The 27,798-nt window shown below is 31.7% G+C and overlaps 1 protein-coding gene across 1 annotated transcript in view; it reads left to right on the forward strand.

The window, feature by feature from the left end:
- Positions 1–26,494, forward strand: part of LOC145677002 (uncharacterized) — a 103,393-nt gene extending 76,899 nt beyond the window's left edge. The window contains exons 9-15 of the mRNA XM_081747721.1: positions 1,968–2,135; positions 6,188–6,289; positions 8,637–8,750; positions 13,190–13,400; positions 17,336–17,498; positions 21,533–21,635; positions 25,998–26,494. Coding sequence (XP_081603847.1) covers positions 1,968–2,135; positions 6,188–6,289; positions 8,637–8,750; positions 13,190–13,400; positions 17,336–17,498; positions 21,533–21,635; positions 25,998–26,048 — 912 coding nt within the window. The 3' untranslated portion in view covers positions 26,049–26,494. The remainder of the gene's footprint in view (positions 1–1,967; positions 2,136–6,187; positions 6,290–8,636; positions 8,751–13,189; positions 13,401–17,335; positions 17,499–21,532; positions 21,636–25,997) is intronic.
- Positions 26,495–27,798: the final 1,304 nt, after the last annotated feature.

The following is a 27,798-nucleotide window of genomic DNA, read 5'->3' on the forward strand; positions in this document are numbered from 1 at the left end:
ATAAGGCCTACAAGAAAATTTTTGCCTGAAATATATTGGGTCTTTTGATCCAAAAATAAAGTATTTCATAACAGTTTCCATAACGTAACGTTATCTTCCTCAGACGTTAATATGTATGTTCATATTAATGTAGGTAATAGAGACATAAGAATATTATGATGTCTCTATTACCTACATTAATATGAACATATATTAACGTTTGACGATGATAACGTTACGTTACGTTACGGAAACTTACAAAATACTTTATTTTTTAATAACGAAATGCATACTCTGGTCATAAAAATATCAATTATTTAAATAATAATTCCAGAGTCAACATGGAGGAAGTTAAACGAGATATTCTATTCTGTTAATTTTATTTTAATCTCTTTTTCTTTACCTACCACCCTATTGTCTTAAAATAAGTTTAGTTCGTCTGTTTAGTACTTTAATTATGTGTTTTTCCTTTCAATAACAATGTAGGTAATTCAATTTAATTTTTAAGTGCTCTTAATTATGTAAATATTATATACGGAGAGAGAATTGATGTTGAATGTCAAGATGGAAACCTACTAATGTTTACAGATTGTACATGCTTCTAGCATTCTTGGGTTTTTTACACATGAAATTTATCTTTATTTTATCTATAAGCTTATTTATGTTTCTTCTCAAACTTATTATAATATTATATAATTCCATGCTAATTTTTTTCTTTGTTATTTGATACTCTTCATAGATGAAGATTCCAGTTTTAAAAAAAATTAGGAACATCAGAAAAAAATATTCCTTTTCCTCTTTTTGTCTATACTGCTCATGACTGATTATTCTTACCAGTTGTGTTAATTCTTCTCTTATTAATTTTGAGACTTTTTTTTAAATATCTTCCTCTTTAAGCAACATGAAATAAAATTAAATAATTTGTCTTCCGAAAATAATTCTGACAATCCTAGAATATACAGTAAAATCTAGCTGAATTAGCCGCATACCAAACAGACTACTAATGCCGTTTGTTGGTTATGCTTAATAGATGGCATGAATGTAATATGAGGATAACAGTAAAAGATTTCATTGAATTGAATTGATTTTTAGTTTAGCGTTCCTTTCAGCAGCGAGACTATATAAGACGTGAACCTACTGATTAACCTAGAAACCGATCCTTCCGCCTGGAATCAAACCCGGGTCTCTCACTAAAATATTTCAGACTCTTGAATTAGGTAGTATTGGTTATGACACGTATGTATTTTCTTTTCTTTTTTTTCTTTTTCGAATCAAAAAAGGAAAAAGCGAGACGTGTATATTTAGTAAGTTCTTAAAGTAGAAATACAGTAAACCATCTATTTAACGGATCTCGAATCAACGGACTTCGGATTAAACCGACAGTATTTGACTAACATAGCAAATGTAGTTGGAAGAAAGAAACTATTGATGGAAATCTTCGATCAGATTTTTAAAACACAGGGCGATGATTGTAATATGCCTTATTTGTAAACATTCCAGACAGACTAGGTCATTGATTATCAAGAAAAATCTTCAAAGGGAAAGCAAGTCTTGAAACTTAAGGCTTTTTTCACCTTTCTAATACATAATTGTAAGAAACTCCTTGTTATTAATATGGTAGGTACAATAATTATTTCACATTTATATTATACAGTACAATGTCATTTTTTAAGTATTGTTCATGATAGAATTTGCAAGTTAATAGTCTTCCAAATTTACAGACAGTTTGTTGCCCCAATTAGTCCATTAAATGGAGGTTTACTGTAATTTTGAATTATATATATATATATATATATATATATATATATATATATATATATATATATATATATAGATATATAGATATAGATATAGATAGATAGATAGATAGATAGATAGATAGATAGATAGATAGATAGATAGATAGAGAGAGAGAGAGAGAGAGAGAGAGAGAGAGAGAGAGAGATATGCTTGTTTTCAAAATTATTTTTTAAAAATATCTTTTCTAGATTACTCCATTGACTTCTGCTTATAAACGGTACTGCCTAGGCCTAAAGAAAGCGGATTGTCTTCTGGCACAGAAAACGCGTAACAGTGACTTCCTGAGGCTGCTTGTTGAGCCTGCAGTTCCTCGGAGAAGACCAGATCTCACGGCCTTCTTACATAAGCCTTTAGAGGTAAGTAGAAACAAAACTAATAGGCCTAGTATTCATTAAAATATCCCTCAAACTCAAAAAACAAAAAGGTATTCTTAAAAGAAATGACCAAAGCAAATACTTATTATACTTATTATTGTTAATTTATATTCCATTTCCGCAATATGTCATTGTCTTTCTCTTACAAATTTTCTTGAATATCACACACACATCATTATCTTGAATACACATCACAATAACATACATTATCTTGAATGCTTGCACACATACGTATCATTATCTTGAGTAGTTGCACACATATCATTATCTTGAGTCATCATTTTGAGGGAGTTGAGTTACTGATGAGCAGAAGCAAAATAATTTGTAAGAAATGCTGAAGTGAAAACTAAGGGAATAATTAACATTAAAAACTCTTTTTAAAATGTCAACAATAAACTATTTAGCATAATCAATATCAAATTATGTCCTCAATCAGATAATAATAATAATAATAATAATAATAATAATAATAATAATAATAATAATAATAAGAAGAAGAAGAAGAAGAAGAAGAAGAAGAAGAAGAAATTAGTCCATGCAAATATCGCATTTTCTAACAATCAAGAAGATTTAATTTTCAGTTCAGCGTCTCTCTCAACAGCAAGGCTATATGAGACGTGGACCTATAGTATAACGTGGAATCCGAACCACATGAGCTCCCACCGGGAATCGAACCCGGGTATCCCACTCCAAAGGCATAATCAAGAAGAGAGTTTTATTCCCATTACGTCATGTCCATCTGTAATTAGATGACGCAGTGGGATAACTAATTCGTTATCACCTGACACTTTTGTCGAATCCGTGTAGATACTAATTCAGTCAGCGTACTCTTATATATTATTATTAAATATAGATTCCTGTCTTAAGAAAGTTCTCGTCTTTTTGTTATTATCGTGTACCTAATTATGGTATGAAAGCCGCCTTATTGCAATTTATGCCAAAACTACGCTTGAATTAATATTACTGAAAAATCTTGGTATTTTACATAAAACGTAACTCATTTACCGAACAGTTTTCAATTGTTACTAAATATTTACAAAGAACATTTTTTAGTTGTTTGTTGACAATTGCGTACGAAAAGAAGACGTAAGTAAAGTTTAATATTGCGCCCACGTAGCTGTCGACGGATGTAGTGATAACTGAAAACTGTTTTTTTGTAAATATTGTGACAATTGAGAAATGTTCTGTAAATGAATCAGAAGATTTGTATAAAATGCGTATTACTTATCAAGATTTTTCGGGAATTTTATTGCCAGCGTAAAACTAACATATATTGCAATAAACCAGACTTCACAATTATAACAAGAGGGCAAGATATTTCTATCTAATAATTTGAATATTTATACATATAAGTAGACCTGTACTTCGAATTGGCATTTACACATGATTCAATATTATTGAAACAGTCGTCTAATTAAAGGTCAACTGGTTGCAATGTTGAATACAGCTTCTTCTTGAATAATAATAATTTATTTATTGTTAAGCAACATATAGTTGGAGTTTACGTCGTCAAAAACACGTTTTTAGTGGTTACATATTGAAATTCAATAACTATATGTTGATTACATAAAATAATTTATCGATTGTATGAAAGATCATTATTTTATTAATTACATAATTATTATTTCAATTCATTTATATCATACACAGTTTTTGTTTTAAAAATTTTAAATAGTTAAAGTTTCAAAATGATGTATGTATGTATGTATAATGTGAATTTTTGTTCGTTATTTGGGAAATATTAAATAATTTTATCCAGATATATTTAAAACTCATTTGCGTTTTAAAAATGGTATAACTCGGGACATATTCAACTCTCTTTTTTGGGGGGAGGCGAGGTTATGTATTGTACTTTAGGTGCAGTCTTGTTAATAAGGGGAAAAAATTATTATCCACTTCTGTTTGAAAAGGCTGGTTTTCTTGTCTATAGACGAGAACGAATCAAACAAATGAAAATTTTCTTTGAACAATTAAAATTTTTATTTCAAACTAAAGTATTACAACTTTCTACCTACAATTTGTGAAAACATGCCGAATTAAAAAGAAGTGGGTGACCAGTTTTAAAACAAAACTGAGCATTAGTTCTAACATAAAAATCACATAAACATCGTATTATCTTTAACGTATAATAGGCAATTGAAAATAAATATAGCAGATATGGACACTGTGTTAAATTTTGTAAAAGTATCTATGTTTTCACATTACATGCAAGAACGTTTTTATGTTTCAATACTTATGAATATATTTGAAACGTTTCAAACTAGTAAGTGGGTATTTTCTCAATCCTAAAAGTAGATACATTTCAAGTTAAAAAAAAAAAAGTTCAAAGAATAATTAACATGGTTGTACAAAAAACTCTTCAGCTATAGTTTTCTTTGGTCCAAATTATAGTTGAAGAGTTGTGAGTACAGTCATGTTTGTTACTTTGTTACTTGTTTAATAAGATTGAAACATATATTCACTACTAAACTTGAAACGTTTCAGATAGAGAAAATTCTAATGAAAAACGTACTTCCAGAAATCGAAAAAAACAAGTTCTGATGCGTCAAATTTTTACTAATATGTTTATTATTATTATTATTATTATTATTATTATTATTATTATTATTATTATTATTATTATTATTATTATTATTATTATTATTATTATTATTATTATTATTATTAAGAATTATTGATCAGGGACAAATAAATATTTGCTAAATATTTGAACAAACTCTATGCAATAGTTTGAAGGAAATATTAAAAGGTAATTTGGACAAGGCTCATTTTGAAACTGTTTGAAGGACAAGATACCTTTTTGGAACTGTATAAAGTAATTTTATCACGGAGATAAGTCGTTTCGGAGACAGAAGTAATACACTGATGTAATGTAATTATTTGATTATTATAATGGAAACAGGATAAAAGTGATAGTTAAAAAAGAAATTGTTGTTGTAATGTCTGAAATAAAATGACTTACGAATAAGCAATGAGCTGGTTTGAAACATTCTTCAAAGCAGGAGATAATATTGTTAAAATCAAATGACAAATCGTGAACCATCATCTCATTGTACGTGCGATGCATATCCCAAATCTTCCATTCTTCTTCCGGCATCATCATTTTCTGTTTCATCTTCCTCTCTAAGGGTATCATCACATTTGATATTCATATAGACTTTCAAGGAAGGAATATTCTACCAATCTGTTCCAAAATGTAGTTGAAACAATCGTTTGATATCACATAACCTTATCCGGTTACGATGTAAGATACTGTCATTAGAATGTACTTTGTTATGAGAAAACAATACATTTTAAACTCATCTGAATCTAGCTGTGACCTGTGAACGAAAGTCGCTTTGAAATTATTTTTATTTACATACTACAGATGTCTAAATAGCTGGAAGTCGTTCGTGTCTGTAGATACAAAGATTTTTCCTCCGCCATTTTGGTTTTTTGGAAATGGACAAGAGCCAGTTTGTAATTGTATGACAACATTTCCCATATTTGAACGTAATTTGCACTACTTATCGGATTTCTTGGAAACTAATCTAACCTAATCTAAACTAAACTATAAACCATATATCATATGAAAGCTATCAATACCATTAATCCATGGCCTCAATATCTCAAAATCAAATTTTCTTGGACATGATGTCGTTTGAAAATGGACGACTCACTTGCTACTATATTGTTCTGACACAGTAAATAGAGCACATGATTTTAGCACTCAATGTGCCATATTGTAACCTCATATTTATGCATGTAAATTAGCCGTTTGAAATGTAGATATCTGATCGTATATGTTCAGTGCAAAAGCTTTGATACAGATTTGAAAAGGATTAAATAGAAATTATTCAAGATTTGATAGAAAATTATTCTCGAATAGCCTTTAATTTTCTTTCTGAATGTATGTCTTATATATCACATAGACACTTACCACAAACAGTATGCACTACCTGGAATTTAAAGATCAAATATGATTTTTAAAATTTTTTATTTACTATTATTTTTATCCGTTTATTTTAATTATATGTATAATGCTTTCTTTGCAGCATTATCGTGAAGTATTGAAGTTAATGCAAACGATATCGAATCACACCAAAGTGTCTCATGAGGATTACTCAGCCGTTGTCAGGGTTGTCCAGGAACTTCAGGTAATAATTTCTATAACTTATTTACAAACTCTGTTTACAATGTAATTCTAATGAACAAAACAGTAATATGTTCTTCCTTTCTTTCTTTCTTTCTCATCTATCAATTTGGTCTGATTAGCAATCAAAATATATCGTAATCTGTTAAATTGGCTATACAGGGTGTAACTAACATTAATGCATGTCCAAAAGTGACGGGGTAATTGCGGATATCCAAATAAGTAAAAATGTTCCTATAAACATGGGTCCGATGCCGCTTCGTTTCCGAGATACAGGGTGTTCAAATGTCGAGTCCCTCCAACGGCTTGCTATAGGAAAGTGAATGGAAATTTTCAATATTGCAGGAATAATACAATCAAGTGGAATTATGCCTATGCAAATACATTTACACTTACATGGAGAATGAAACTGCATTTGAGGTTATTGTGTTGTCAGTGTTGCCAACCTGGTACAAAGTGTTATGTTTTCAAATAGTACTAGGCGTCCACACGAAGTGGGCAACATTGATACTCAATAACATTACTTCATGGCTTTTAACATTTAATTACTTTGTGGCTTCATACGTAAGTTATTCTCATGTGCATTCATTTGTAACGACACAATAACACTTTCATGTAACAGTTTTGATCTATGAACCGTTGTTTCCTATTGCGGGCCGTTAATTGACTTCACACTTGGACACCTTGTTTTTAGAAAACGAAGCGGCATCGGACCCATGTTTATAGGAACATTTTTACTTATTTGGATGTCCGCAATTACCTCGTCACTTTTGGTCATACATTAATGTTACACCCTGTATATTTACCTTGACCGCATAGCTTTCAAACCATAGAAATATGATCATTTGTTTGCTTTGGTCACATAGGTATGAAATCATGGAAACATGGTCATCACTAGTTACTTGTCAAGAATTGAACATTTTATGTATTATCAATAGATAAGTTTAATTGTATTTAATATTTTTTTTAAAAAGTTCAAATTAGCTGTGGAAGACTTTGATGTCACTTCCACTACATAATACTGATACTTTGGGCTCCTTCAATTAGTGCCAAAATAACTGTATTGGTTCTTGACACCCTTTAATTACTGCCAAAAAGTCTACATAAGTACTTCGAACCCTTTCAATTGGTGAAAACAAAGGACTATATAGGTAAATATACGCTCCCCATTCGGTACAGCCAGTATGAAGGTAAGGATCAACCCTGTCATGACTTACAGAACTGGGGTGGTCAAATAACATGTTCCACTCGGCTTTATCACTTTGGTTCCCACTTAACAAGACCTGGGTGAACTCCTACGCTGCATCAGGACGAGATTACAATGGAACAATGAATCCGAGATTGGTTTTTGATTAGATTTTGAGTTTAGCCCTTTCAGCGGGGAAGCTATATGGGACGTGGACCTACAGCTAAACGTAATCCGAATCACATGAATCAAACCCGAGTCTCTCACGCCAAAAGCGCGTACGCTAACCACTTAAGCGCGAGGAAGCTCGAATTCAGAATCGACACCAGGTCGTTTAGTTAATAGGTAGATACGCTACATCAAGGTACTAAAAACAATATTTAAGGAAGGATAAAAGATAGAATGAATAAATATTGTCTGGAGTGCAAAGTTAAAGTTTTCGAAAAGGAGGTTAAAAATACCACGAAGACTGCATCGAAAGAATCCCTTTACATCGGTTGGTTCGATCATACTTTAGGCCTGTAGCCAGCCTCCCAATTTTCGTTCGCTGATCAGATCAGAATGCGTCAATATCTGCTATGCAAAAATACAATTTAGATATATGTAAAAGATTGATTATTTTAAATTTATTTTAATCCCTTTAAGAAAATACGAGATGAAGGAATGTAAACACCTAGGAACGAATGATAGAGAGATAGAGATAAACAGCTTTCCAGCAATTTGTTTCAGATATCTTTTCGTAATTTTCCCAATGACTTTGTAAATAAAATATAGCGAGTAGAATGACAGTAATTGTATCAAGTGAAATGGCACGGAACAACACATGGATTTAGAAAAGCCGAAGTCAGAAAGGATACACAATAAGTTTCAAAATCCACGAATTCGAACTGATGTTGGGATGTTCTTTGCATGTCTGAGTGGGCATCTAGGAGCTAGCAAGAGAGAATGAAATTGATAACTCAATGAGAAGCAACAGGGAAGATATAATTCTTCAAAACACTGTGTGTGTGTGTGTGTGTTTTCAATGCCTAGAGGCTAAGATAAGCTGGTAACACAACAGTAAACATTTTCTATTTGCGAAATGTAAATTTTAATACAACTTACTGTTTAATGCATTATGTCTGTTAAGTAAACAACTAAGTTTTATTACATTTTTTTTTTTCAGAACGCATACAGGGACATAACTGTAGGATCAGGTCTGATGGAACCAGAAGGTGAAGGTCGACCTTTGCTTTCGTTGCAAGACTTGGAAAGTAGGCTTGTGTTCACTAGGTGCAAGGTAAGAACACATGTTCCTATTTATAAGAGAAATTTTATAATGTAAGAGTCCTTTACGAATGGCAATGTGGTATCAGTATAATTGTCGAGATAAAACAACATTTGTAAGAATTATTTTTAAAAAACGTTGCACAGTAACCCTCTGATTTAATAAATAATGTGTTCCACGAATTTCTACGTGACCTCAACATTACGAAAGTCCAATTTGTAAATTGTAATTTGTAATGTAAGTGTAACATCCGAAAGTGTCTCTGCCATGTTCAAATTAAGATGAAGTTTCACGTAGTTAACAAACTCAACACTTCTTATATCCGTTGGTCCGTCCTATTTATTGGTTTCTTCTGTGTAACTACTTTTCGGCTGGATCTACTTATCTCTACTTATTTCTTCTACAACATATTTTGGGGCAGCACATTCTCCTCCTCTTAAGAAACTTCCGTGGTGATACGAAATGAGGCCTTATCTCTCCTATCCCCGCTAGAAAGTAAAAAGGATTATTTGTCTGTATACAAGGTGTTTCAAAACAACACCGACAACGTTTGGGAGGTGATTCCTGACACCAAGATAAGACGAAAAGTATAGACCAAACTGGGTGCACAAATGCTTCCTTTCGGAGTTATAGGCTGACGAAAACAGGAAAAAATTAAGTTTAAAGGTCCATGTCTCCAAAACCATGGGACCTACCGTAGTGGGGTCAAGACTTCACTAAGGAACTGATATATGCGCTATTCAAAAATACATGTTTCAGAATCCTAAGGTACTCACGCAACAATTTTTATAGAGGCAGTTTGTCTACGGGCATATAATTTGAAGTACTTACCAACTAGCTCTATAAAAATTGTTGCGGAAGTACCTTAGGACCCCGAAACTGGGATATTTGGATAGGCCACATACCAGTTCCTAAGTGAAGTCTTGACCCGACTATAATAGGTCGCATAGTTTTGGAGTTGTGGACATTTAAAGTTAATTTTTTCATTTTTTCGGCAGCCTATAACTCCAAAAGGAAGCATTTGTGCACCCAGGTTGGTCTATACTTTTTGTCTTATTTTGGTGCCAGGAATCACCTCAAAAATGTCGATAGATAGCAGCACATGCCACATATACAGGTTGAAAATATTTTGATATTCTTGAAGAGAAATATTAATTATACAATTTCATTGAAATAAGTATAGGCCTATAAATATGTTTCACATAATCTAAAGTTATTGATAATATTGCATCATTAAGTTTCAGTTGAAGAAAACAACTTTGACTTACATTAATAAAAACTAAACTTTTTATGAGTGTGCTTAATGTGACTTCGTAGTAGAAGCCTCCTCTGTCTTCATCAGTTCCTGAATCGCCCCAAGAACAGAAGATAATTTCAGTCGTCTGAACTAACATAATCTTGTAATGTGACTGCATTTCATCCATTTATTACATTTTGTTCATTTTCTTTACTGCAGTCCGCAATTTTCTTTTCCTTTCGATTGTTTGTGTTTATTTAATACCTTACAATGTTCATTTCCAGCCATTAACCTGTTACTGCTTGTGTTATTTATTATTTTTTCCTGGAATCATTTCAATTCATGTATGTTTAATATGATGAATAAAGAAATAATAAACATGACAACCTCTGAGACCACCTATAGTTTCATTGAGACAATTGATCAACATTACAGCACTACCCGGGGAAAGAGCACAACCGTTAAAAAGGGACAATGTAAAAAGAAGAAGAAGAAGAAGAAGAGCAGGGGTGGTGGATAGTGTCTTCTATTTTGTTCTCACGTTCTTTTTTAAGGATGTATGATTGTTAAGGATTTACTACATGTTGGACATCGTTGCAACCGTGCACGATAATGATCGGAATCGGATCATTTGGTGATGCTGCGCCATGTACGATAGTCCATGCACGATAAGATATATATATATATATATATATATATATATATATATATATATATATATATATATATATATATATATATATACAGTAATCTAGGAAACTCTGTCAAAGTATATTTTTGTTATTTAGACATCTGGAAAATTATTAAAAGAATAATTCTTGTCTCCGAGGTTACTTGTTTTCTTTCCCTCCGAATCAAAAAGAAAGGACGATTTTGTAATGCAGAACGCCAAGTGTAAAGAGAAAGTTGTCTTAAAAAGAAAGAAATACGGTCGGATGCAAATTCCTTGCTTGATGGGCTCCCCAATTGTAGTGCAGTCCCCAATTGGGTGGAGATTGCCCCTTATGAATGTATGGATAGCTTTAATATGTGGAGAAGGTTGACACCATTCATATTCCTTTTAGTATCGGTAGTTAATGGCAGGTCATTTCAGTGAAGAGAAAGATATTTCAATGTATAACACTCGACTCTTTGCCTATTCTTGTTTCTACTACAAAAGATCTTTCAATGTACAGGGTGGAGCAGAAGAAACGCATGTTTTTTAATCAGTTAGTACACGGCGACGAGTAGGAGTATTGATTTTAAGCGACCGTTGGCAGACAGCTTAGACAATGAAGTTTTAGTCGCCATGTAGCGTTGGAGCGTAGAGCATCGTGTGTTCGCGGTCGAGCAGTTCTTTATTAAACTTACTTGTTTAGTTTAACTTCGAACAGTTGATGTAAAATATTCAGATTAGGTTGAAGTATTCCAACAGTAACAAAGATTGACTGCTTTACATCCGATCACTAATAATGTAAATATCTTGATTCGTCTACCAACAACAGCTCATGTGTTACAATAATAAAAATAAACAAATAAAGCTTGTTTACCTTATAGTGTGTTATTTTGTTTATTCCAATATTTCGGCCTTTATTGGTCCTGAAGACTTCTTCTGGGAACGCTTTTTTAACGAAGGAAAACTGCTGATTGTCTTTACTTGATTTTTGTTTTTAGTACTGATAGTTTAGAAGAATGCTAATTTGGTCTGAATTCAAACTTAAGTTTCCCTTTGCAGAACGTGTCCAGAAGAAGACAGGTCGAAATATGGGGATAACCAAAATAACAACTCACTATAATGTAAATAAGCTTTATTTTAATTTGTTATTATAACTCATTACTTATTCTAACAAGAGTGCAAATTCTAATAACCTATACACAGATTTTCATCTATTTAATGGAAACACCTGGAAAAAAGTGCAACTTTTTCCACATTAACATGGCGTTGGTCCATTTTTCACTTTCAGAACCGCTCTGATGTGACGTGCAATTGAGTCATAGAGGTCGCAAATGATAGCAAGTGCAACGCATCATTCAGTTCAATGAAAGAGGGTGGAGGCGGACTACAGATATTCAATTATTTAGGTCCGGAGATGGGACGGGCCAGGGAAGGTGTTCAACTTCATCCTAATGTTCCTCAAACCATGCCGCAACAGCTTCAGCTGTGTGAATGGGAACATTATCATCCTGGAATACGACATCATTGCCTAGAAATATCTGGACCACAGGATGCACATGGTCCCCTATAGACGCGCACCCAGAATTTTTTGTTGGGAGGGGTCCAAAGCTTGCTGGAGTCCTATACCATCCCTGGTGCTCTAAAATGACATAATCACGGCAGTGACGCGAACGGTAAGCGTCAACACACGGCTCACTGAAAACCAAGATATTGCGGCCCGTAACATCATAGAGCCGCCCCCCTGTTTCACAGTTGGGGCGAGATACTGCTGATCATACGTTTTTTTGGATGTTCGTCTCATATAAACATGGTCTGTGGTTTGAAATAAGGTGAAGTCTGGAGTCTGGAGCTTATTATACGCCTTAGTGGACATAGGAAGGACACTTCTTTTAGTTCACGTATAGTTTTAATATGATGTAAATATGTTGTTCTTTTGTCATGTGTTGTACATCGTCAACATGGAGAAAACTATTTTCAATTCGCTTCACATATATGACACTTTTGTATATGTACAGGCAAGGCACAGTTAAAATTTTATTTGACTGAAAAACCCTTTTGCATGATGCTCTTGGTGATAGATTAAAAGTAGATCTTATTGCCTTTTTCTGTAGACGAAAAATAGTAATACTGAAATAGGAAGCTCCCCAGAGAATTATTCCATAACTTAACAAGGATTAAAACTTACCATAGTACAACAACAGTAAGGTTTCTTTTGATACAGAAAAACAGATACGGCTTAATTTGTTATTTAGATCAGTAATATGTGCATCTCATATAAGTGTATTGCATATTGTAACTTCTAAAAACTTAGTGGACTTTGAATAATACAGAAGTTGAATTTATTACAATGGGAGGTACTATTCGAGGTGTACATGAGTAATGCCATCAACAGTCCGATACTACAGTCACTGACTGATGATTCCAACTCTGTGTGTTATGTGTTTTCATTAAACTGATAGGTATCTGTACCTTAAAGCATCAATCTAGAAAATTAGTAAAGTTTCCATACATTTAGTTGAGCTTTGTTTGAAATAATTTTGTTTTCTTAATTTCTTTTAGCCCTTTGTCCTAAGTTCTCCAGGGCGCCAATGGATCTTCGGTGGTGACCTCAGCAGAGTGGATGGAAGAACAGTTCGACCGTACTGGGCTCTTCTCTTCACTGATCTCCTGCTCTTCGCTAAAGTCAGTCGGGATCGTGTTGTGTTTGTTACCGAAGAGCCCCTTCAACTATTGTCCGTTACTCAGGCCTTCTTTAATATCAGAAAAAAAGGTAGGTTAAAATAAATTATATATATATGTAAGTTTTATTTGGTGCTGCTTTACTTTTGGCACACCACATTTTGGAAGATTTACAGATAAAATTTAATACTTTGCATGGAAGGATATATTTATAAGAAAGAAATTTCTGCAGGTGATAGAATTAAATACAAAGTAATACAGCTGTATTTTAGGTTTACAAGTGTAGGGTTACTAGTGTAAAATCATTACAAGTACTTTACGACGAATAAAATAAGTGAGTGCATATGAAAGATGACTGTATTAGATACTATTTTCCCGGTGGTGTATTTCTGCAAAGTGTACAGAAAATAAACTTTATGTTTTCAAGTGGAGCGCTACTAGTATGAAACCATGACAAGCCACTTGCCAAAACCTTGTTTGCACTACCCTCGCTTACGCGTATACCCACCGTTGCTGACGCGCCTGTTCCCTTTGAATGCACCCTGCGTTATTGCTTTCGAACAGTGAAGATTTTATTTAATTTCAGTTTATCCACTACATTCATTTTCTATTGTAGTTATACAACACAACAAAAGCCCTTCGCCATCTTGATTCTGTTCAAGATACCGATGTTCTATCATCGAACTTGCTGGGACGTCGTTCCATACGTCACGAATCGGACCCATCTTTCTTAACCGAATATCCAGAAATTCATCACTTCTGTGGAGGTATCCCTTGCGCCGCCACTGAAAGATTGTGAATCATGCATTTTTGGATAAAGCAGACTACAAGTTTAAGAGAGTAGCATGCAGTCTCAGCTCAGTATTTGGCTAGTATTTGGGAGATATTCACCTTCAAAGTTCATTTTTCCACGCTTTCAGCAGTCTATAATCCTGAAACGAAGAGATTCTGAGGAAACGTTTGTTGGATTATTTTCTTGTATTCACCTCCCATGCATTAAAACGACTTTTAGATTCGCCTTGTAGAATTAAGCCATTTATAATGTTTATAAAACTTACAATTAGATAATTTCGATTTATGCTTTTGTGACGCCTAACTTACGAATAACCTTATATTATTACATTTATTGGATTTCTAGGAAATAAATTGAGCTAATGTTTACTACAAACCATCATTAAGTTCCCTTTTTTAAAAAAGTTCCAATGATGTTTTAAAATAAGCAAAATTTTCATTCTATTAATTCGTTATGTTAATATATATTTGATATTTTTAATTATGCTATTTATCTCAACATGTAGCTTAAATGGTAAAATTGATCTCTGCAAAATACATGTCTTTCTATTGGTCTCTTTGGGAAAATATTCGTTGATTCTTAATCAAAACTTTTCTTAATCAAAATTTACAATCACGTACGATACATAAAGTGAATCAACTATGAATATTTAGGCAATGCGATTCAGTAATATTATTATAATATATAAAGGATCAATAACATAACTGTGGGAAGGTTTACCTAGGATTCCCTCGCAGCAGTGTCGTTCGGCTGTTTGCTCTTTTTACTCTTTGCTTCAGTTTACGAAGAAATCACTCTTACGCCAGTAACTGTGTATACATTTCTTTACCAATTAAGCATATTTATTTGCCCTTTTTACTCTTTTTAGTTACTCATGCGGCAGTAACTAAATAGTCTCTTTGTCTTAACTTAGTCACATTCTTAACAGATCCAACAATTATATTTCAATCTAAAAGCATGACAGCCCGTTTATAAATAAAGCAATGAAAAAATGAGGAGAAACATGTACATAATAAGACAATTATCAAAAATTCTATACTATTAGAATGTATATCAATTTCGTATTACATAATCCATTCGGAACTGGTAAAACGTTGTTATTGATCATTTTATAATTATCAAGCATTTTATACACAATAATTTATCGACTAAATAAACCTAGAGTACGGGGTCACTACAAAAGAAATGTGTGTATTAAACCAAGGATCTTATAAAATAGAGGATCTGCCCTTACAACAAAATCTTGAAGCCATACGTCACAGTTTTGCCACCCCTACTCTGCCCACTCTGCCCAATAAGGTCGCAATGTTTTGAGCCAACAATCATGGCGGAAACGAAAGTAGCCAATCAGACGATGGCAAAAAAGAGAGTAGCCAATCAGACTTGCCGATGCTCGGTTGTTTTTTGGCTTTATTAATTTAATAGGATGAAGATACATATAGGCAGATTCTCTATTATATAAGATCCTTGTATTAAACAGTCTATTTTTTCTTTCTTATCATTATACACAGTCACTTTATACTGCTCGATAAAGTAACTCTTCAGGTTAGTTTTGAGAACATCTACTGTATGTGATCTTCTCATATGACACATACCGCCACAATATTAAGAAAATTATTATATAAATTTGTTCAATTACGATACACTGTAAGCATAAAAATATTACGTACTGTATATTATGCTCTTATAAATACATAATATACTTACATATGGTATATTAATTTGGGGTGCTACTTACCCTACTCATTTAAAAACTTTGATGATTCAGCAAAATAATATTGTAAGAATATGTTTAAGAAAAGGACTTGACAGTAGACTAGATATACTCTATGACCAATTTTCAGTGTCACCACTTTCAAAATTATATTTGCAGAAGGTATTAATATATGTTAAAAAGAATAGAAACAAATGGGACAAAATAAAACATATATACATAACCAGAAATGTGACACACAAAACTTTAGAAATTAAAGCAACGAGTAAATCTATAACTCAATATTAAACATATTACAGAACTCTGAAGATGTATAATGAACTCCCACTCCGAATCAAAGAGGAAAGTAAGTTCAAAGTATATAAAAGGTTAATTTTACAGTGGTTAAAAGAATTAAAAAGTATTTAAAAGATATTGTTAACTAAAAGTAAGATTTATAAACCTTATAGGTAAGAAAACAAATATATACATAAAATACGAGAATCAGGCTCAGACACAAGCATTTGCTTATGCGAGCCATCTTCTATCTTTTCTTTATTCTTTGCTTGAGAAATACAAAAGTTTTTGCAATGTAAAAATAAGTGCATTGAATTAATCTGCCTAACACCGGAAGATGGACATGACTTCTGGAACTCCGAAGTCCTATCATCTCTGAATGCCGGGTACGTTAAGCTCTATTAATAAAGGAAATCTAGGAAGTCGGATTTCCTTTAAAGAAGTTATAGCACATGAAATACAAGTAGGAAATTTGATTTGTCAATTTCTTTAGCAGTTAATTTCTTATTCTTTTATTCCATTAATATTTTGTATATTGTTATTTTATAATTTAGTATGTTTAATTTTGTATATATATGCTTTAATATATTGGATACACCCAATATATTAAATTTTCTTCTTTCTTTAAATAAATAAATAAATAAAATATGTACCCCGTCTATCACACGATACATATCTAACTCATTCCAAACACAGTGTAACATATCTACATCGACAGTTGTCGTAATTTTTGTAGTAATGTTGTTCCGTGTCATCTAAATAATCAGAAAGAGGACGAGAAAATTTTTTTTTTTTTTACATATGCCACAAAAAGAAATTACACGACTTGAGACTAAGGCTCCCTGGTATTCATCTGTTTAGGTACGAATGTTCTAGTGTGTTGCATGTTCAATCCAGCGATTTGGATATGTTCCGTAAATATAATGTCTTGCGCCGCAATCTTCTGCAGTAGCACCAGTATCTTATAAAACAGCACATTACCAAACATTCACAGTTCTTTTACTCCACAAAAATCACGTCGATAGCACCTTTTTTTAAAGAACGTTGAATCTGTCTCTTTCAGCCCTGTACAATATTCTTGAACCCAAAGTATGAATAATTTATATTCACTGAAACATATTATCTTTAAAAATGAAAATTAAAATACGGACAATGTATGCAAAAATGTCTAATGTTTTTTCTTTAGTCGCTGTTGTGACGTTTATAACATGATTTTAACAGCCAGTTTCCACTTTTTTTCCAGCAACGGAATTCCGACTACTGTTAGATGCAGGGTCAGGTACAGTACCTGGTGGTACGCCTGAATTAAGTCGAACGCCTAGAAAAAATCGACGGCGGAGCGTCGCGTTGAGAGCTCCTACGCCAGAATTGAAAGCCGTTTGGCAAAATTTACTGCAACGGCAAATGTAAGTATCAAAGTATTTGTCGGTAATAATTTTACTAATATATTATTATGTTTTAAACAATTCATTTTATATACCTCATTCTTTGTTTACGATCAACTTAAATTATTTATTTTGATATTTTCTAAAATCTCTCACACTAAAGTAATAATAAGAATGAAACGATAGATATTCTTTTGTGGTTAGTATGTAAAGTTTCGCTTCAATATCTTTAAACCAAACAAAAATATTCACTCTTGATTTGAAATTCGAGCTCTGGACTTAATACGTTTGAGCTAAGAGTTAAGACCAAACCAGTTATAAATGTATTCTCTATCATTCCTACATAAGTAACAGATTGCATTTATATGAATTCTTTCCAAGCATAAAAAAAAAGTATTATAAAGTTTTCCCATATACGTACTACAGAAACTTCTCGATGTAATATCATAAACTTCAATTTAAACCTTTAAAAAATATATATTTTATTTGAATCACTTGACTTTATTGAGAAAATACTGTATGCCATATGCATTATGTACTATAAACTTCAGGAATTTATTAACCTATGTTGAAAATAAAATTCCGTGGTATAATGCGTTATTGAACAAAAGATCATCCTATGAAGATATTACAATATTTTATTTAAAACAATAGTTTTACAAGATACACATGATTCTACCTTCTGCGTATTATAGAACTTGCGAGACAAAATGGAATTTTTTTCTAAGAGAGAGAAAGAGAGAGAGATTGTAGTATCCCATCGTAGAATAACTTTAAAAAAGTAGTAAAGAATAAATTAGTTGTAATGAAATAAAGAAAAATACAATGTAATATTTTATAATAAGTTGGTACAAATGAAATGTGCACTTTAACGTCTCTGGGGAACTCACCTTAACAACTACATAATACAGGGATGGACTAAAATCACATGTCTAACGTCACAAACTCTGTACACTCCAGCAAATAGGTTGGGGTATATGTAGACAGTCAGGAGTGAGCGTGTTGTTGAACAGGGTTGTATAAAAGTAGATGATGGAGAACACACAATTACTCCTTACAAATTCTAACTGGGACATTCTGCACAGTAATACGCAATAAATAAATAAATAAATAAATAAATAAATAAATAAATAAAAATAGCAATGCATTTGGGCTGAGAATGGTGAATGAACGCACCATTCACTGTTGATTTGTTAAATTTAATTCCGGTGACACAGCGTTGCAAAATGAGCCCCGTGGACACCAACTAACATTACATTCGGATGAGTTCCTTAGGAACTTTTTGGAAGCGGAACCTGGGAAAAGTATTCATGCCATTGCAAAGGAGTTAGGTTCACATAGTACTACTAGCGTTCGGCGACTCCGTAAAATCGGTAAGGTGAAAAAGTTGGACTCATTGGTGTCACATGAGCTGTCATCGGTCAACAAAAGTGTTGTCTGGAGATGAAAAAGTTGGACTCATGGATGCCACATGAATTGACACCGGCCAACAAAAGCGTTGTCTGGAGGTGGAAAAAGTTGGACTCATGGATGTCCCATGAATTGATACCGGCCAACAAAAGCAATGTCTGGAGGTGAAAAAGTTGGATTTATGGATGTCACATGAGTTGATACCGGCCAACAAAAGCGTTGTCCGGAGGTGAAAAAGTTGTATTCATGGGTACCACATGAGTTGGCACCGGCCAACAAAAGCGTTGTCTGGAGGCGAAAAAGTTGGACTCATGGATGTCACATGAGTTGACACCGGCCAACAAAAACGTTGTCTGAAGGTGAAAAAGTTGGACTCATGGGTGCCACATGAGGTGACACCGGCCAACATAAATCGCCGCCAAGAAATGTGCAGTCCTCTGAGCATAAGGAAAGTTTTCTGAGTGAGATTGTCATTTCAGATGAAAAATGAGTCTGCTATGACAATCGTAAACGATCAGGACAGTGGTTGGATCGTGATCCAGAAAGACTTCCAAACCCAACTTGGGTTGTTGTTACTTGTATGATCATGTCTTCCTTAGGCAAGGTGAAACCACCAATGCAAAGCATTACAGTGCTAAACTTCATGAAATGCACCGAAACTTTGCTCGTAAACATTTACCAATGGTCAACAGCCATGGTATATCCATGTTACTTGACAATGATTGTCCACATATCATACAAAAGACGGTGCAAGCTCTCCATGAGTTGCTGTATGATGTTCTTCCTCATCCACTGTATTCTTCTTATATATCTCCTATAACTACCACCTCTTCCAAGATCTCGGTTACTTCTTTGGACGAAAAATCTTTCCTGATGATCGGCTGGATCAACATGTAAAATCATGTCCAAAATGATTGTCGCATATCTATAAATATGTTATTGTAGGAATATAATTTGATAACAATTTCGCCCGGTATTTTTTATAATGTTAGTAGGTATATAATCGGCAAAGACATGTATGTGGTAAATTTCACTTCAAAAAGCAGTAAATAAGCTCAATATAACAAAAAAATCTTCCTTGTCCATTTAAGATTTTGTTTTAAGATCATTCTAATTTACATAGTATTAAAAGTACCCTGCAAAATCATTATTAAATTATATTCCCACAACAAGACAGTTATAGATATGCGGCAATCATTCTGGACATGACTGTACATTGTAATTAATGAATTCTTCGCATAACGGACTTCAGACTTTTTTCGTCAGAGAATCCAATTGTTGGCTGAACAATGGCAAAAAAATGTTATTGCAGACGGGGACTATTTTGATTAACCTAGTATTGATGTTTTAATTTGTTTGGCCTCTGGAAAAGGGGCACTTGGAACGAACATTTCATTCACCTATCATATCAACCTATTATATATCGGGTGTTCTAAAAATGGCGCCACGGTCTGCAGAGCACTATTTTACAAGTCAAAATACAGCGAAAATATATATTAATATATATATATATATATCTTTTTTTTCGCTGTATTTTGTATACCTTTTGGGTCCTCGTCTGGAGATGCGAATTGCACTATGTGGCAACGTCGCAGATAAAGTACCACAGAGAAAATCTACCAATCTATTAAATAGTTACATCGATTCTTTCCAGAAGGAACTTAGAGTCGATATACGTTGACATTAGCATCATTTATTAGCATAATAATCGATGTAACGTTTGATGGATTCGTAGAGCAATGCTAATGGTTCCAAGTTAATCTGCAATGTTGCCAGATAGTGAAATTTTGATCCGCCATAGCGGCTAAAGGAGGCTTCGGAGGATATACCGTTATATAGGATTGTCGCTTTATTTTGACCTAAACAATAGGGCTCTGTTGTTCGTGGGCGCCATTTTTAGAACATCCGATATATGTGAAGTATATGAAATACAAACTAATTAATATACAATGATACAAACGATACAATGTTTAAAGATATGATTTAGGACTAACTAAAACCCCTCAACATTTTCGCATATTAAAAGATATTCACATTCATATTCAACACATTTATTCATGGTTAAACCTTACAATTTATCAAATGACAGCTTGGTGTTTCATTGTGAACAAGAATATATTAAAATCGCAAATGAATATAAAATTCGTAGTGAGAGAAAGATTATTACGATAAATGATACAATATGAATTGATCGTAAAAGAAGAAAAGAAGAGTACAGAAAACAGAAATTAAAATTTAGGAAATAATCATACAATGAAGATAATTATAAGTGTTTTAATTATTTATTACTCTGTGTTTAATTTTATTTTCTTCGAGTTCAAGTTTAGGTCAAAGAATAGAATCGAACTTTTCACGATGTAGAAGTTTTATATTTCTTTACAATAATTTCATGAAATTCGTCCCCAAGATTTTTTAAATGGTTCTAGACAATCGTTTTTAAGTTTCTTAATTGCAATAGTAGTATTCATTTAAATTGAAAAAGACAAAAAAATAAATAAATAACATTTTTTATTTTTTCCAGTTTTTTAGTCACAATTTTATGTTACTGATCGGCATTTAGTGTAAAATCGTTCAAGTATCTTGTATCATACTTTCGATATAACCGCTTGTGATATTTCTTTTTCCTTTATCTTTATTTTTTCCAGAATATATCTCAATACAACGCGAGGAACTCCAACTCCAAGTCCGGTGGATTCTCCAGATCCCCCTTCCACGATGACCCTGGATTCCCCGTCGCTTCGCCGACAGGTGCGTCCACCAGAAAATCCATTGCCCTAGCAGTCATTTGCTTCATCACAGATAAGCCGCTTTACTTTTGTTACCTGCTAACAGAAAAAAAAAGACAAAGACTCTATAAAAGTCATCTTGTTATCCAACAGATAGAAGATACTATAATGTTGTTGTTTTTATTTTATTTTCCTCATGTTAACTCACTGGAAAAGCAATAACATCTACGAATAGTTTTTTTAACTTCTCCCTTCAAATATCATTATCATTATCATCCCTCTATTCTTCTCTGGCTGCGTTCAATGTATGTGCCTTTTCGTAAAATCACACGTATTCTTCATGTTCTCTTTGTTAAATGTACACCCCTGTCACATTCCATATCATTCCTATTCATAGTACGAACTGTATTAGTTTTCACAAGATAAAATTAATAATTGCACAAAGAAATGTGTTTAATTTTGAAAAAGAAAAAGAAAAAAAAGAAAAAACTAAAAGCAGTTGAACACTACATGTTACAGAAATTCTGTCTGTGGGTACAAGTACATTGACTTCTAAACGCTAAACTTTCAGTAAGAAATTAGAAATACTTTTTTTCTTCATAAAAAATGAATTGAATAAGAACTATAATTTGATTATAAGTTCCTGTTGACTTCTCAAATAAACATAACAGGAATACTTACTTGTTTAGTATATTTGTCTTTTTTTTTTTTTTTTTTTTAATCAAAATTTTTGGATCATTAATTGCAATCATATGAAAAACTCATTTTCATTTACAATTAGAAAGGAATGTATTTTCAGGTTTATCTAGCTTAACCTTTATTTAAGATTACAAAGTAATGCCACATGAAGGACAAAATGCAATCCACGAAATAAGTTACGAGATTTGGTAACTCTAAAATCGTACTTTATTATTTTTGTAAAAACAAAAAGAAAAACAGATTAGGGAACAAATATAAAGAGTTCATCCGAAATACTAACCTTATAAATTGTACATTTTGATAGTCGAAAATATTTTCCGTTATATTATTTATATAGTTCAAAATAGAATGGAAAGGCTATATTGTACCTAATTAGAAACATTTTATAGATTTATTGTTTGTCAACGTGATGGGTATCAACTGAAGAACGATGATATTGTTAATACCTTTAGAAGTTTACCGTACATATAATAAGATCAAACAATTCCCTAATAACCAACATTTTAAAACTATTTTATATTTTCAACTACAACCAGGGTATATGTATGTACGAATAGACGCTTAAAAATTCAAATTAAAGTTTTAAAATGTTTTTAGCTTGAAATTTTAATTATACAAACTATATTTTTACTCAGAATCAAAGAAAATAGTATTAGCTTCATAAAATTTTTAATCTTCCCTTTCGTACAAAAGTATTTCAATTGAGAATCAATCAGTAAGTTTTAGTTTATCTAAGTTTGAACATATTCTCGGGATCTTTAGTACTTCTGCTAATATCTTCATTTTTTGTTTGTTTGTTCAGAACTATAATCAAATGTACTTTTAATATACATAATACGAGTATTCTTAATTAAAGTAGTAAAATTATTTTTAGGGCGTTATTTTCTAAATTTGTTCTACGTAAATCAGGAGAGAACTATAATCAAATGTACTTTTAATATACATAATACGAGTATTCTTAATTAAAGTAGTAAAATTATTTTTAGGGCGTTATTTTCTAAATTTGTTCTACGTAAATCAGGAGGTCTTTTTTTTTTTTTTTTTTTTTTTTTTTTGTAAGGATTCAATTTAAGGAAGAAAATCATCGTAAAAATATTACTTTTTAAATTTCAAATTTCCACGTGCATATAAACTATTATAAAGACGCCCAAGACATGCTATCACTGATTCGAAAACTTCTTTTTTTTAAAATCTCTACTAAATTTGGTTTTGCTCGCAAACACAGATGCAGAAGATAAGATTTCTTTTATTGATAGTAAATCTTCATTTTTTTAAAAAAATTGCTCTGTTCTGTTGAGAATATTTATCTTCCCAAATTACAAGAAATTTCACTCTCTAATCTGTTAATATTCCAAAATGAGCTTCAACAAGTTGTATTAAAGGAATATGTAGATTTTACACAGGCTAATACAAATTTTCTGGGGTACAACATTCCTTGTGCATTCTTAAATGACAAAACATCAATGTGATCTTATATTTATTTTAACAAAATACTCAAAAACGCATACGTAAAGAATTTCATTGAACACATAGCTAAATAAATGAATTAAAATTGATGAATAGAATAAATATTATGTGCTGTTTTCTAAAAATTTATCCCTCGTTTTCTTCGCTGTCCTACACTTTTTCCCCCAGACTGAGGATATAAATATTCTATTTTTGAGAAAAAAAAAACAAAAGAATTAAAAGTTCATGACTAAAGCTACTTTTTATATACACCTGAAATAAAGATATTTATTTTTCTTCTATACACCAACAAGATTTTCAGTATTAATTATCAAAATCTCTTATTAACATTGATTAATCATCGATTACAGCGTTAACATTGACCGCAGCTACAAGAACTAATAGCAGTCACCCATATCCATTCGTATATATATATTTTGCAAAACATAAATGAAAAGATACTTTTAACATATTTTACAATGAGTTTCAGCAAAACAAAAATATAAATAAATATATATATATATATAATTATGTATATAACATATCGCAGCATATTTTCAAAAAGGAAAAATATTTTTTATCGTACTCTTAACTATTTTCATATATCATCTGTCACTTTCTATTCTTGCTAGTTATTGAGAAGGAATTAAAATACGAAATAAATAAAAAAAAAATGGATTCCTTGTAATCATTATTCTTTCTCATGTAGTTGCCGAATGTTTCAACAAACAAAATTTCACTGTAGTCTACATTATATTTTGAATGTGGCATTTTTCAACATCTTTCTAGCAGAAGATCATAGAGGTATATATGTTGTCAATTAATAGTCTTCGAAACTAGTGTTATTTTATTTCAAAAACTACCTCTGTGTATTCATAGTGCACCGTGCACTCAATTATCAAACACTACTGCTTCTTTGCTCAACATCTCCCTTTCCCTTGTCCTTATTGTATAGCATATCTTGGAAAATTATGAACATAAGAACATACGAAATGGAGAGGCGTACATAATAATATATTTAAAAATGAACAACAAAAGTAATTGATTGTAATAAACTCAACTAGATACTGATCCACTACGAACCTTTGATTGCTTATTATTTGATCGAGTTTTTCCCTGACGGAATGACTTCTGGAACGCTTTCTACTTTTCCAATTCAGAAAAAGAAAAACTACTTACTATTCAACAGTTAAGTTTTCACTACTCCATTATAAGTTTCTTGTTCTTTTAAAAGGCATACACCATTATTTGCATTTACCAAAACTATTTTTTCAATTTCTTAATTTTATTATTATCATTATTATTATTATTATTTAATATTCACAACCTACACAAGCCTTAGATCTACACATATATATATATATATATATATATATATATATATATATATATATATATATATATATATATATATATATATATATATATATATATATATATATATATTCTCTTTTTTTACTGTGAGGACTTTATAGTGAAACCATTAGAAGAAAACATAATATTTTAAGATTGTTCTTTAAAAACATTACTCCGTTTGAAGCAATTTTTTAATTCACCTAGCTACTACCTAAACCTATTCATTTACCCAGCAGGAAAGAAAGAAAGAAAGAAAAAAATAAAATAAATGAACTGAACATTTAAGTTTTACATTTATTTCAGAAAAGTGTATCCACTGGAACCTTTCGGCCCTGCTCTTCAGTATCCAGCGCTTCTTTTCAAACGCAATTTTATAAGGTACTTTTGATTCAGTGAGTCAAAATTTAAAGAAAAATAAATAAATAGAAAAGCATAGATGAAAAGAAATGTTTTAAAATATCACCCCCTCCAACATTAGAAATGTGTGACATGACTAGTAGTGTCTTAGTTAATAGTTCATTTTATCTTGTTATTAGAAGATCTAGATCCACATACACACAAATATGGACATACACCATATAATAAAGACTACTATTGAGATCGCTAATTTCTTTATGTACATATTTCTCAAGACTTGATTTATTAACGGTACTTAAAATGAAATACTCATTATTAAAGAATGGATATCTTTTTTTGATGTACGAAAGCTGCAAAATAGATCTTTAATAGAGATGATTCCAATACATATATATAATTGAAACCAGCAATAATGTTAAATATAATAAATTTTGCAAAACAACAAAATTATGTTATGAGAATGTACATGACTAGATTACTACATATATATATATCATTTTAAATCGTTTTTCTTTTCATTTACCAGATGGGAGCTTATACTTTTCTTAAATTTTTCTTCAACTGTACCAATAAATGAACAATTTTACTTCTTGAAATCAAAGTGACAATATTTTGAAATAAAGTAATTTGTGTATTCTCAAAGATGAGGAAGAATGGTGAAACATAATCAATCCCAACGTCAAAGGAACAATCAGTACAAGATATGAATAACTGTAAAATAATCTAAGAAGATAAAACGCTTATATTTTTCAATTTTATTATTATTTTTCCCCTTGTGTCTTGTGATGCATTTATGTGTAGAAATAAAGCCCCCAGATTTTTTTTAATTAGTGCAGTGAAAGTGTTTATAAAATCATTCTTCTACTCTTAAACGAAGAATATTATATATACATATTCATAATGCGATATGGTGTACCACTATGTGGTTTTTAAAAAATAACGCGTTTTGTATACGCAAATGTATTACAAACTTGTGTTCAGTGTTGTACCTTTTCAATTAGAAAATAAACTCGTCATTTTTGTGTCTAATTCTGCCTTTTAAATTCTAACCCAGCTCACTCATACCTTATCATAATAAAGCGCTAATGCAAAATTTGTGCTTTGAAAAATGTGCATGCTTATATATATATATAAGTATTCTAAAGCTTAACAGACATGTGGATCCGAGATTACGAACAGTATTTATTTGTGTAGTTAGACCCTGAATATTGTTAAATTCCAGATTATTAATTTTACTACCATAATCTAAAAAGTGCAATACTTTCGTAATTATTATTAGATCCACTATATTTTACAGACTTACTATACAACAAAGTAAAAATAGTTTACATTAAAACATTATATTTTGCCTAGATCTTACGGATTTCCTGGCGAATTTAATCTTATTAATATGTGCTGATATTTCTCCCAAAACTTTAGACTTTGAGTCAATTCAGGCTTAATATATACTAATATTTCGCATAGATGTCAAGGTTTTGTGAATTAATTAAGCTTATTAGTATCTACTGCTAGTTCGCACATATTTTTAGACTGTTTGAGTGAATTTAGGGGGGGGGGGGCAATGTGGCTCAATGACAGAGCGCTTATCTCTGGTGTGCGGGTTCCTGGTTTGATCCCCGATCAAATAAGCTTGTGGTGGACATACAAGCCTTATCGTGTCTGTGAGTTTCCTTGGGGTATTCACATTTCCTTCCACACTCTCATTCCGCCAATTCTATCATTATTCACTTGCTCTAATCATTGTCTTCCTTAACCTAAAAAGCATAATCTGGGCCGTTAAACTGAAAGATTTCGTTTTTCGAATGAATTTAGGCTTGTTGAAAATGAATTTAGGCTTGTTGAAAATGAATTTAGGCTTAACTTTAGGTTTTAATGGACAAATCTAATTGATTAATACATACACTGATCTTTCGAACAGATCTGTAGTTTTCTTCGAATAAATTAAAATTTATCAATGCATATTGAAGAGAGTACGTTTACCATAAAAACTCCAGAAATCTGGGCGAAATATTATGTAGAATTAAAATTTCTTGTTAACACAAATGTAATCTTTTTAATATATATATATAAAATTAGTTTCTCTAAAAGAATTTCCTATTACACTAAACTATTTTATCCTTGGATACAGGAAATTATAAATAAATCTTAAATTCAAAATCAAACTAATAATAAAAATCAATTTGCGTAGACTTCATTTCAAGAATAATTATACTTAGACTTGTTAAATAAATTATTAAATTCTTCTGTATTTCGTAGAATTATATTATCATGTAACAACCAAACGAGGAGACTAATATGATAAACTTTTTTTTTTAAAAGAAAAGCAT

This window comes from Thermobia domestica, unplaced genomic scaffold (genome assembly GCF_964235325.1).
Source record: "Thermobia domestica unplaced genomic scaffold, izTheDome1.hap1.1 HAP1_SCAFFOLD_520, whole genome shotgun sequence".
In the NCBI taxonomy this organism is placed as follows: Eukaryota; Metazoa; Arthropoda; class Insecta; order Zygentoma; family Lepismatidae; genus Thermobia; species Thermobia domestica.